This window comes from Oncorhynchus mykiss, chromosome 5, assembly GCF_013265735.2.
Source record: "Oncorhynchus mykiss isolate Arlee chromosome 5, USDA_OmykA_1.1, whole genome shotgun sequence".
NCBI classification, from domain to species: domain Eukaryota; kingdom Metazoa; phylum Chordata; class Actinopteri; order Salmoniformes; family Salmonidae; genus Oncorhynchus; species Oncorhynchus mykiss.
Window position 1 is genome coordinate 59,930,599 of NC_048569.1, and position 13,012 is coordinate 59,943,610.

General features: G+C 45.7%; 1 protein-coding gene across 13 annotated transcripts in view; it reads left to right on the plus strand.

The window, feature by feature from the left end:
• The first annotated feature begins 45 nt into the window (after positions 1-45).
• LOC110524202 (epidermal growth factor receptor substrate 15-like 1) overlaps positions 46-13,012 on the plus strand; it is a 38,303-nt gene continuing 25,336 nt past the window's right edge. For 7 of the 13 annotated variants that reach the window (XM_021603627.2, XM_036977986.1, XM_036977988.1 and 4 more), the window contains exons 1-17: positions 46-172; positions 1,277-1,318; positions 1,500-1,589; positions 2,127-2,174; positions 2,294-2,389; positions 2,607-2,672; positions 2,858-3,043; positions 3,181-3,426; positions 3,539-3,696; positions 3,778-3,955; positions 4,551-4,613; positions 5,623-5,711; positions 7,669-7,701; positions 7,870-7,942; positions 8,133-8,294; positions 9,783-9,980; positions 11,407-11,571. In XM_021603627.2, the coding sequence (XP_021459302.2) occupies positions 146-172; positions 1,277-1,318; positions 1,500-1,589; positions 2,127-2,174; positions 2,294-2,389; positions 2,607-2,672; positions 2,858-3,043; positions 3,181-3,426; positions 3,539-3,696; positions 3,778-3,955; positions 4,551-4,613; positions 5,623-5,711; positions 7,669-7,701; positions 7,870-7,942; positions 8,133-8,294; positions 9,783-9,980; positions 11,407-11,571 (1,920 nt within the window). In that variant the 5' untranslated portion in view covers positions 46-145. The remainder of the gene's footprint in view (positions 173-1,276; positions 1,319-1,499; positions 1,590-2,126; positions 2,175-2,293; positions 2,390-2,606; positions 2,673-2,857; positions 3,044-3,180; positions 3,427-3,538; positions 3,697-3,777; positions 3,956-4,550; positions 4,614-5,622; positions 5,712-7,668; positions 7,702-7,869; positions 7,943-8,132; positions 8,295-9,782; positions 9,981-11,406; positions 11,572-13,012) is intronic. The other 6 variants (XM_021603631.2, XM_036977991.1, XM_036977992.1 and 3 more) reach the window with 3 other exon arrangements.

The window sequence follows — 13,012 nt, forward strand, 5'->3', positions numbered from 1 at the left end:
ATTTCCACACATTGAATGAGACTGTCATGTCAATTAATTCACGTCGTTCATCAGGGCCTTGCACGTCGCAAGCGTGTCCACTAGGTGGTGGTGTTGTCTACGAGCTGGAGGGTGTACTGTGTGCGTTCCCGCAGCAACAGGGAAGATGGCTGCACTCGCATCTCTCACCCAGGTAATGTAACAGGAATTAAGTAAATATGCGGAGGACATTCAGTCAAGCTGTTGTGCATGCCGATGAATGAGCTGCAGTTTTTAGTGGTGTGCTTTTAATCTAATTTGAAAGGAAGAAGGGGGTGTTAAGCTAGCTTGCTACCAGTATTAGCTGGATGGGACAAGGCCTTATCAGTAACGATAAGCTTGCAGATAGTACCGTAGACTAGCCAGCTGGCTAGTGGGCTAGCTACCGCTAGCTTGCTTTCAAAATGAACAAGTTAGCTAGCTAGCTAATGATCGTTAGATGAAATATAATTATAGGAATGTTTAATTAACATTTCAATTTTGACACAAGACAAAGGCGCAAGAGTTATGCAACCAGGAAAGACCAACGTATTGTAACGGTAGTGCTAAACAAAACTAGCTAGCTAAACGGTCTGACTACTAGGGCATCAGTGTAATAACACAGTCACACGAACAGTTCATGTAATACCATTGTAGCTATATAAGAATGTACTGAAAGGCGATAGGTGTGTAACGTTAGTGAGTAGTGAAACCAGATGGCTAGGGTATAACGTGGTTATGTGATTATGGATGGTGACTGATCAGGTTGTGTGCTTACGGTGCTGGCTACATTGGCTGTTTTTTTGCTTCAGTAAGATGCCGCAATGTATTGTCCTAACTTGTAGATAGTTTTTCAGAACACAAGCTATGTGTTGTTTCAGCCAGTTTTGGGAATCACAATCTCAAGAGTTTGCATCAGGAGTCACAGAGGACCAATTTTGGTTCAATCACATTAGCTACATGATGCTTCTAGTTTTTCATCTAATGACAAAGATAGGCTTTTTGCCAATTTACAAGTTACATTATGCTTTAAAGAGCTCCTCAAAAGGTACTCAAAAGTTTTAAAGCCTATTAGATGACATTAATATTTGATGACATGGGACAGGAAATCCCTCTCTGGCTTTTGGTTGTGATAAACCCTTAAGTGGATTTTTAAAGGGGAAGTCCAGATGTCAGTAATAGGTTTTGTGGGGTGTGTCACGCAATTTGACTCAAGACAATGGTTTCCAGCAGCCATTTGAAATGATATGACTAATCTGAATAACCTTTTCCCAATCAGCTGTCAAGTGGGAACCCTGTGTACGAGAACTTTTATAGACAGGTAAAACACGTTTTATAGTTTGGTTATTACATAGGCTAGTCATATCAGCATAGATTGAGGAGAATTGAACTTCTTTATTGTTCAATGGCTGCATTAGACAACACTAAACACATTCAACAGTACAGTGGAGGTGTGGATAGAAACATGTTAACAGTTTGATTTGCTGTGTGGTTTTTGCAAGGTGGACCCAGGAAACACGGGGAGAGTAGGGCCCACGGAAGCTGCGTTGTTCCTGAAGAAATCGGGTCTTCCTGATGTCACGTTGGGAAAGGTGGGTACTGTGTGGTGCTGCTGGCCACTGAAAGCTTTGGGCAGCGGCATACCCAAGGGAACAGTCCCTGACACTTTAGACTGATAAACTGCTCTGAAAGCAGCCGACAGTGACCAGCAGGAAATCATGTTTATTAGAGTTGTCTATGTCATCGAGGAGTAATACGACCATCGACATACATGCGCGCATGCTTCATTCAGTACCCCCAGAGGAATATTACTGGAATAGATGTCCACATCTTACGTCATTGCCTGGTCTGATCAGATCAACGTCTTTTATATATCAGAAGCTTTGGGGCGTGCAGTTGTTTCAGCTCCGTTTGTATCCAGATGTTGTATTGTTACCTTTTGTTTGTCATTCTAGCCCTGCTTTGATCCACATTTATGCAGCCCGTCTCAGCTGGTTCACTGGGAATTTTATGCAGATTGCTTGTTATTTCCTTTGTACACTTTCCCTAATGATTATTGCATATTGAGGCGTTACCTGATGTTTTCTAAGTTAGGCCTAATCCTCTTGTTTGTGTTTGTCTCCCCTCAGATCTGGGATTTGGCAGACCCAGATGGGAAAGGGTTCTTGGACAAACGGGTAGAAAATGAATCATTTCCTCTATGTGTGCGACGCCTTTGATACTGGGACCCTTGAGGGGAATTGAGCTGCTATTTGTACACCCATAAACAATGCCGTTGTCCCGTCTTCTCTTATAGGGGTTCTATGTAGCTCTGCGGTTGGTGGCCTGTGCACAGAGCGGACAAGACGTCAGCCTCTCGAGTTTGAACCTCACTATCCCTCCCCCCAAATTTGTGAGTACAATCCTCACTACACACAGGTTTCATGATAGTTTTATGATGAGGGGATTTATGCTAGGAACACAAGCATTTAGCTACACCCTCGATAACATCTGCTGAACATGTGTATGAGACCAATAGCATTTCGTTGGATTTGATTGATATGTTTGGTTGGGAGATTATGAAGTAAGTGTTAAAGTTGAAGGTTGTTTTTTTGGTTGTTGGGGTACAGAAGGACACTAGCAGCCCATCTCTCAGCACATCATCCGTCTCTAGTGAACCCCACTGGGCTGTGAGGGTGAGTCATGTAGAAATCACCCTGGACCATGTGTTTGTTTGATGAGAGCATACTAAAATGAGTTTTTGTATATTAGAAAAATTGCATTTTATTGTGCAAAAACACAGAACAGAATTCAGAGAATCATGAGTTTACCTTTGCTTGTCAATGGCTTATTGTTATTTTTGGTTCATTTCCTATTCCAGCCTGAAGAAAAGGGTAAATTCGACGGCATATTTGAAAGCCTTGCACCAGTCAGTGGACTCCTCTCTGGTGACAAAGTAAAACCAGTTCTAACCAACTCAAAGCTACCTCTGGACGTGTTAGGAAAGGTTTGGGATCTCAGTGACATTGATAAAGATGGACATCTGGATCGAGATGAATTTGCGGTGGTAAGGTTTACGCCAGTAAATTGTGGAATGAATAGATCTGAATAAACAAATGTTTGCCTGTGTATGAGATCGTAACGCCTCTTATCACTAGTAATAAGTGTAACTTCCATCCCCATCTTTTGCCTTCTGTTCTCCAGGCCATGCACCTGGTCTACCGGGCCTTGGAGAAGGAACCGGTCCCCTCTGTTCTCCCCTCCTCTCTCATCCCTCCAAACAAGAGAAAGAAGTCATTGGTGGGCTCCCTTCCTGGCATGGTGCCCATGTTGCCCGCCAGCCCCCCGCCCCCCAAGGACAGCCTGCGCTCCACCCCTTCCCACGGTAGCATGAACTCCCTCAACAGCGCCGGCAGTCTCTCCCCCAAACATTCTCTAAAATCTGCACAGGTAAACACACACATACGTTGAGCAAGCTATCTTGATTGGCGACAAAGCAATCTCTTAACTTGTTAGTGTGTAATGTGTTTTCATATGTCCTTTCCCTCCCCGTGAACGTCAGCACTCAGTGAACTGGGTAGTCCCGGTGACAGACAGAGGGCGCTATGATGACATCTTCCTGAAGACAGACTTGGATGTAGATGGCTTTGTCAGCGGCATGGAAGTCAAGGACATCTTCATGCACTCAGGGCTGCCCCAGAATCTACTGGCACACATATGGTAGGAGAGACTGACTGATGCCACCTGATTCCCTGACTGAAGTTGACTGTATTACTCATGTTGTTGTTATTCTGTGTCCAGGGCCCTGGCAGACACCAGGCAGATGGGGAAGCTGACGCGGGAGCAGTTTGCTCTGGCCATGCACTTCATCCAGCAGAAAGTCAGCAAAGGCATGGACCCTCCTCAGGCCCTGACCCCTGACATGATCCCCCCTTCAGAGAGGGGCACTCCCGTGCCACTGTGTACCACTCCCTCCCATGTACGCATACACGCACCACACACATGTACAAGAACACACACACACACACACACAGAGCTTTTATGTGAATTTTCAATACTTTTTGGGGAGTAAACATTTAGTTCCATTCCAAATCCTATTTTCCCTTAACCTAATAAAAAAAAAAAAAATCCCCTGACACTAACCTTAACCCTAAACCTAACCATTAAGCCTAACCTATTCAAACAAATACAGAACACAGATTATTATTGTTTTTCTACCGATTATTATTGTTTTTCTATTATTGTTTTTCTAATGTTCTGTCGGAACATTTTGGTCCTGATAATGTAGGAAAACACACACACACACACACACACACTTTCTATTTTCGTGCGCAGACACCCTTAAAGTGCTTGTATTTCCACTTTGTGACGGCGGTTATCAGGTTTACCTGTTCAATTGTTGGGAGCAAATATAGTGTACAACGTCCTTTCTGTTCATACACTTTGAGACAAATGACAGTTTAGGGAGATCTAATCGTGTGTTAATGTCTGGGATTGACACTCAGTGTGTCTCATGGCTAGGAATCATTCTTGTGTTCAGTAGTAGCTCTTCATCCCCTTGTCTCTATCCACAGAGTATGTCTGGGTACATGACTCCCGTGGGCTCTGAGGTGGCCGCTCTGTCTGAGATGAGGCGGGTGAGTTCCCATATTTAGCTTGTTGAAAATGCGTCGGAATTTCCAATGTTCCTGCTTACAGGTGCTTGGTTTGAAAGATGGAAGGGACAATACAGTTGTAGGATCTTCATTTGATCATCACCCTGTTGCAGGACATTTAAAACGTAGTAAAAAGGCTTCTGAACTTTGTGTTTTTCCACTTTGGAATCTCGGACTTGATGTTGCCTTGCGAGAAATGTATCGACCCCTACAAAAAGGTCCAATGATTATGATCCACATAATAATTCGCAATTCCTGTTGCTGCAGGATGATTATCCTGCTGTAGCACACCGGCTCAAATTAAAATCCTACATCTGAGACACTCTGATAACAAAGTATTGTGCTGTGGAGAGAGCATCTTCTTGATGGACAAAAACTATTAATTGATTGATTTGGTATGAAAGCATATTTACGTGGTTTGTATGTGGTTTGCAACCTGGAGCTCTGTGAAGTGATGTGCTTTGTGTGTTTTAGAGGCCCCTAAACCTCGTTGATTGCTGCTGTCCTGCTCTAGTCTGGTGCTTAGACCCCACCAAGAGCTTACCGCACACTGTTTTCTTCTTTACCCAAACCTAAACGCTGCTGAATGCCGCTTTCTGGGTTATATCTCTGTATCAGCAAATAATGTTCAAGTTCTGGGTAGGTAACTGGCGAAAAACCCAACAAATGCTTTCGATGGCTCGCTAGACAGAATCTCAAAGAGATGCAAAGCATTTGTGAGAACTCAGTGACTGTGAACGGTGGTGTGACTTGACCTCCTGAGTTTTCTGACTGTGGCAGCGGTGAACAACTCCCCTCAGGCCTTTTTCACCCTCGCCCTGTCACCTGTCCCTCTGTGGTGCTTCCTTCCCTGTTGTCTCCGTCTCTTTACCATGGTTTGGTCTGGATGGTTTGGTGTCGTGGCAACTCTGGCTCTCTCTCAGGTCAGCTGAAGAAAGGGGCTCACTTTCTTTCTCTTCTTCTCTTTCTCTTTCTGTCTGTCCATCCACAGGACAGCTCCAGTTCTGTGGGGTCAGGGTCAGAGTTCACTGGAATCAAGGAGCTGGACGACATCAGTCAAGAGATCGCTCAGCTGCAGAGGTGATTCACAACACACATTTTCTTTCAAAGTGATCACAAGATAGTTTTGGTTTAACTTATTCACTGTTGTTTGTGCTACTGACAAAGATGTAGCAAATCCAGAATCTTAAAACACACAATATCACAGAGAGTCTTAAAGGATGTGGTTTTCCAGATGTTTAGTCATTTTTCTTTGTCAAATTCTTCTAGCTTATAAGTTCCACCTTTCATTTCCTTGTTCGTCAATCATCACTCAACAACTTGATTAAGTCAGTGCAGTTTTAGCAATAGTTTAACCTAAATGGAATAAACAGAGCAACTATACTCTATAAATAAATCGACTATCTACTAAACAGATTAAAGTGAGCATTCCATTTGAAACAGGCACCGTATAGATATTAGGTTCGTCATGATGGCAGTCATTTTACTAACGATACGATAGCAGGCCAAGTACTGTATCACGGTAGTATTGCGGTACCACGCCAGTGTCCTAGCGTCCGGTTCGCCCCCGGCCCCGTTTTCCAAACATGCGCATGTTCTATACAAAAAACCTGTAATGGATATTCACACTGACTGTGATTTGGCTGGAGGGCTGGGAGGAAGGGATATATACATGCATAATGATCTGCATGTCATTGTGGCAGTAAGGGAAAAACACTGCATGAAACCTTTACTCTTCAGCTAACACACCCTCCCTCCCTCCCTCCCTCCCTCCCTCCCTCCCTCACACACTCTCTCCCTCCCTCACACATTCTCTCCCTCACACTCTCTCCCTCCCTCACACACCCTCCCTCCCTCCCTCCCTCCCACACTCTCTCCCTCCCTCACACACTCTCTCCCTCCCTCACACACTCTCCCTCCCTCACACACTCTCTGTTTCCTTCACACACTCTCTGTCTCCCTCACACACACTCTGTCTCCCTCATACACTCTCTCCTTCTCTTACACACTCTCCCTCTCTCCCTCACACTCTCTCTCCCTCACACACTCTCCCTCACACACTCTCTTGTCTGTCTCTCCCTCACACACTCTCTGCCTGTGAAATTATATCAAAATGCTCGCCCTATCGCAGAGGATGGAAAAAAGGGTAGCTTTAGTAATATGAGTCATATTCTTTTTGAAGCGTTTGAGCTGCATCCCCGCTCGCCACCACGCCAAAATGATATTTAAAAAACTGATGGAGGAACAGATGTACAGGGAGAGTGGATGCAGAGAAGCAGGTGAGTGATGGCTGGAAGGGGATGAGACTGGCTGATTACAGTTGCCACACGTGACATGCACATGAACGTGAAGTAGACGTTATTGAACCTGCGCATACAAGAGACTAGTTGCTGTTGCTTGTGTAACAGTATAGCTTCCGTCCCTCTCCTCGCCCCAACCTGGCCTCGAACCAGGGATCCTCTGCACACATCAACAACTGACACCCACGAAGCATCGTTACCCATCGCTCCACAAAATCCGCGGCCCTTGCAGAGCAAGGGGAACCACTACTTCAAGGTCTCAGAGCGAGTGACGTCACCGGATGAAACGCTATTAGCGCGCTCCACCGCTAACTAGCTAACCATTTCACATTGGTTACACTTGCATTTTTTTAAACAGAATTTGTCAACCAAACGGACTTTATAAACATTTTATAACAGGCACAAGCGGGTTCTTTAGATCTGTATGGCCGAGAAATGATAGGCTCATATGAAACGGGGTTCTAAAACGTTTTGCATAAGTATCGTGGCGTTTTTGTACTGTGATATTACCGTGGTACCGGTATACCGTGCAACACTAGTAGATACTCCATGTGGAACACAGTAGAGTAGGTGATCAAATTGACACTTCAAAGGAGAAGAATGGTAACAGCCGGGTGTGGATGAGTCCTTCCCCCTCAACCTCATCCCGCCTCATCCCCCACTCCAACCCTTTTAAAAAAAATGTGTGTATTTGATCAATCTTTTGTTTTCACCACTTACTCTTCATGCTGCGTCAGCACTCTTGCTTTTACACACTGGAGTGCCCTCAGGTAACCCTCTCTTGGCTGTCCCAGTCCTTTTTCTTTTATCGTCATGTTGTGTCTGGAGGGAGAGAGGGGTGAGGAAGAGGAGAGGGAGGTGGAGGAGGAGGGGGGCGGCTGGCTTTTTCTCCCCTGTGGCGCTGTGTGTTGATGGGGGGGTGTTTCCCTCTCTCTCAGGGAGAAGTATACCTTGGAGCAGGACATCAGAGAGACAGAGGAGGCCATCAGACACAAGTCCTCGGAGGTGCAGGTGAGCAGGCGTACCATTTCCTCATGAAAAAAGGGAATTGTTTTTTTTTTTACATACCATGTATTTTTTAATGCTGTATACTGATTCTCCAAATGGAACGAGGTAGTGCAGCACCGTGTCCAGAGTTCGCTTCTCTTTTCCCAGATTGTCATTGTTGTGCTGATTACATGTGTGTCTGCGTGTTCGTCAGGAGATGCAGAACGACCTGGACAGAGAGACGTGCAGCTTGCAGGAGCTGGAGGCCCAGAAGCAGGAGGCCCAGGAGCGGCTGGAGGAGATGGACCAGCAGAAGGCCAAGCTGGAGGACATGCTCAACGACGTCCGGATCAAGTGCAATGAGGAGTCCCAAATGGTGAGAGTAAGGGATAATGGGAAGCAGAGGAGTTTGACAGTGGTCTGGTAGTAATCATGGAAGCAATATAGCTATCGTGCTTGTAGAAAAATTCTAGAGTTCAATAAATAATGTTTTGTTGTTGGATTTAACTGCCGAAAATGCTGTTATAGAGGCCATTTCCTTAGTAGGTGACATCAAGAGGTCAGCATGTGGGAGAAGTGGGTGCTCAGGATGATAGACGAGTTTCCCACTAGTAATTACCAGTTTGAGGGCCGTTCAAGAGGATTTCTCTCAGTCGTATGTGGTAAATTCCCACTTCCATGTCACTGCCTCCTTCAATACCAGATGCGCACTAGTGACTCTCATAAAGGGGGCACATCTCCCGCTCTGGGGTGACGTGACGGGATGTCACTGTTAATTAGTAAGCGCGACACAAACTTGGCCTTTGGCTTGCTCATATAGAGCGGCTGCTACCTGTTTGCTGTTTGCTGAAAAGGGTGCAAGAGGGAAGTTCGTAAACGTGGCTCAAGGACTTTCATAAGGCGCTGCCTGAAACCAACTATCATCAACCACAGAGAATGGGCACATAGAAACCAAAGACTGTACAAAATATCAACGTAGTCAATGTAAACGTGTCAACATATTTGAGATGTTGGCAGCTGCGTAGGCTATTGTCATTGAGCGTGGCATCATACCGTTAATGTTAGATCCACAACTCTCTGTCCATTGCCGTTGTTGGAACCTACAAGGAAGCCATAACGTTCCCAAACGGAAGATTTCAACTGTGATAGAGGATCCTCCAATTGTGGTTTATCGCCATCGTACAGAACTATTCTGGATAAAAAATATAAACGCAGCATGTGAAGTGTTGGTCCCGTTTATCATGAGCTGAAAGAAAAGATCCCAGAAAATGTTTAATCGCACAAAAAGCTTATTTCTCTCAAATCTTGTGCACAAAGCCCTTTTATTGGGGGGAAAAAACATTCTGGTTGGCTGGGCCAGGCTCCCCAGTGGGTTGGCCTATACCCTCCCAGACCCACCCATGGCTGTGCCCCTGCCCAGTCACGTGAAATCCATAGATCAGAGCCTAATTGATTTATTTCTATTGACTGATTTCATTATATGAACTGTAACTCAGTCAAATCTATGAAATGGTTGCATGTTGCGCTTCTATTTTTGTTCAGTGGTACTTCCCGGCTTCGACCTCACAAAAGAACAGTTTGAAGTGCCCCGATTAGGAGTTGAATTTTGATTGCAATGTTCGCATCCATTTGTTTGAACGGAATAGCCCGAGAGAAAGAATATAGCTCAGATTTACTGAAGAGGCATAGCCTACAATGCAGTGTAGACACAGGCTGTAGGACCTACTGTTTTATATGTTTATGTGTTGTACCGTTACAGCCCTACAGCCTACACTATCAATCTGGTAGGCATCGCATTCATCCTCCACTTTCTCCCACCCCCCCTCCCACTGTCTCTTGCTGTCAATCTCTTTCTCTACCCCAGATTTCATCCCTGCAGAATCAGATCCACTCCCAGGAGACTGACCTGCACAGCCAAGAAGAGGAGCTGAGTCGAGCCAAGGCAGACCTGAACCAGCTGCAGCTGGAGGAGAGCCAGCTGGAACAGAGCCTAACGGCTGGCAAGTTCCAACTGGAGACCATAATCAAGTCCCTCAAAGCCACCCAGGACGAGATCAACCAGGTGAGAGAGAACCAGGTAGAGGGAGAGGAGAGGCAACAGACATGCCCCCAGTCAGAAGTCATGCAGAAGTCCCAGACACCTGTTGCGGTTAGGGTTAGGTACAGCGACTCATCACATCTGATTCACCAACCCGAGCTATCCTGGCGTTTGATATTTTATTGTCACATTGTCCATTCCAGCATGGTTCCAGCACAGCTATAGTGGATGCATAACCAAGCCAGCTCAATTCAGCTCAGCATGGCTCGGTTTTGTCCTATAGTGAGTGTGAATCAGGCTAATGTGTCTGGGATGTGACAGGACCTGTTGCAAGACACTTCCTAATGTGACCACCAGGGGGAGTTTTTGTGTCACGAATTGACGAAAATGACCAGATTCAATATGTGCTTGGTCTTCTCTTCTGGGAGATATTCAGCACAGACTGGGAAATGAAGAAGTACTTAATACATTTTCAGTGAAATTCTAGTGAAGTTGTTTTTAAAGTGCATGTCGTCATCGTTAACCCCTCATCTGGAGATATCTGCCCTCCGTCAGATTTGGGTGTGGCAGTTTCAGTGTCAAATGTACTACCTCCGCTTTCTGCAGCACACTAATCATCATATCTGGCATGACTTCCACAGCCCACACCTCCGATCTCACATCACGCTCTCACATCACCCTGAGAAAGGATGCTGATACATAGATGGCTGTGTTCTCTTTTATAGGGTGGGGGGGGGGGGGGGTAAGTGAGAGACGTTACGTTGAGGTAAGTGAGAGAAAATCCATTCCGATCTACTCTCATTATGAACAAATAGCAGCGCTTAGCTACTTCTATAACCTGCAGCGCCAAATCATGTTGACTAATATCCTCATTCATCACTCTTCTCTCATTGAATTCAAAACAAACTGAGATTACAGTATTGTAGTCCAAGACCACCATCTGTGAGGAGCTATGGGGAATACCCGCAATCAGCTGTAGCCACTGTGAACGGAACCATGTGACGCCTGCGCTGAGACTCTCCTCCCAGGGTGCCCTGCACGAGGCCATAATGTGAGAGGGTTTCTCTTCACAAATGACTGGTCCCATTCCGGCCTTGTCTTAGCCGTGCATTCTGTCTTATGAAACACCGCGGTCAAAAGGCCATTGAGTGGGTCGTAGAGCCACGCCGGTTGATCATTTCCTCGGCGATCACCTGCAATAATATGCACTCACTCTCCGTTCCTTAGAAAAGCTATTCGGCCACTATATTGAACGGAAAGTGATCCTTTTGGGAGGGTGGCTCATTTTGATGGAATCTCTCAAAGACACATTCAAATGAAAGTCATCACAACCTGATGTGCAAACACATGCGTTCACATATAACTGTTGTTCCCCTAACAGCCCTAATATCCTCTGTGTTGAAAGAAACCCTATATTAACCTACTGTTCTGTGCTGCTCTGTTCCTCCAGGCTCGCAGTAAGCTGTCTCAGATCCAGGACAGCCAGCAGGAGATGACTAAGAGCATTGAGCAGTACAACAGCAACCTGAACGGGACCCACGGAGGCAACATGACCAACCTGGCTGACATGAGCGAGGGATTCCACGACCGCGAGAATGGAGGTTTCGGAGCCATGGTGAGGAGACCACATTGCTCAGGAGGTTCAACTCTGGGCCCTGTAACTACGACCCAGAGTTTTTCCTAAGCATGTAGAGGTGTATATATAATACACTACGTGGCCAAAAGTATGTGGACACCTGCTCGTCTAACATCTCATTCCAAAATCATGGGCATTAATATGGAGTTTGTTCCCCCTTTGCTGCTATAACAGCCTCCACTCTTCTGATAAGGCTTTTCACTAGATGTTGGAACATTGCTGCTGGGACTTTCCATTCGGCCACAAGAGCATTAGTGAGGTTGGGCACTGACGTTGGGTGATTAGGCCTGGCTCGCAGTCAGCGCTCCAATTCATCCCAAAGGAGTTAGATGGGGTTGAGGTCAGGGCCCAATGGCGGCAAGCTCTACACCACTCCAGCCGACGCTTGGCATTGCGCCTGATGATCTTAGGCTTGTGTGCGGCTGCTCGGCCATGGAAACCCATTTCATGAAGCTCCCGACGAACAGTCCTTGTGTTGACGTTGCTTCCAGAGGAAGTTTGGAACTCGGTAGTGTTGCAACCGAGCACAGAGGACGTTTACCCGTTGCTCGCTTTAGCACTCGGCAGTCCCGTTTTGTGAGCTTGTGTGGCCTACCATTTCCGCGGCTGAGCCGTTGTTGCTCCTAGACGTTTCCACTTCATAATAACAGCTCTTATAGTTGACCGGGGCAGCTCTAGCAGGGTCTAAATTTTACGAACTGACTTGTTGTGAAGGTAGCATCCTATGACGGTGCCACGTTGAACATCACTGAGCTTTGGAGTACGGGCCATTCTACTGCCAATGTTTGTCTATGGAGATTGAATGCCTGTGTGCTCGATTTTATACACCTGTCAGTAATGAGTGTGGCTGAAATAGCCAAATCCAGTCATTTTGAAGGGGTGTCCACATACTTTTGACCATGTGGTGTATATAAAAGTGGTAATTTGAAGTTGAATGCTTGGTGTCTAGTGGAGACCTGGTTCAACCTAGAAAGGCAGTACTCTGCTGAACACATCTGGTACATTTGGACTTGAACAACGGATGGCAGCTAAGGTGTAGTTCATTTCAGCCACATCTGCAGATCATGGTAACATGATGAGTCATTGTCGGCTGCTGGCCTGGGTGTGAAATTGACCTGTGTGTCACCGGAGATGATCAGATAAAGAGAAAAGATAAGTGGAATATGCTAAACCTTTGCCTGTAAAGAAAAGAGGTATCACTTCCCTAGTTTAGTGTCAGAAATGTTTCGTTCAAACGAGCGGCTCCGGGGCATGCAGCATCTTAAGTGGTTTATATTAATCCCATAGTTTGGTTATATCTTATTTAATGTAATTATCTTGTTTAATGTGATTATCTCTGTTATTTTACTTGGCAGCCCTCTCTGTTGTTCCGTCTTAAGCTTTATTACCTGTGCGTTTTGAAAAGGCTCGGACACTTAGC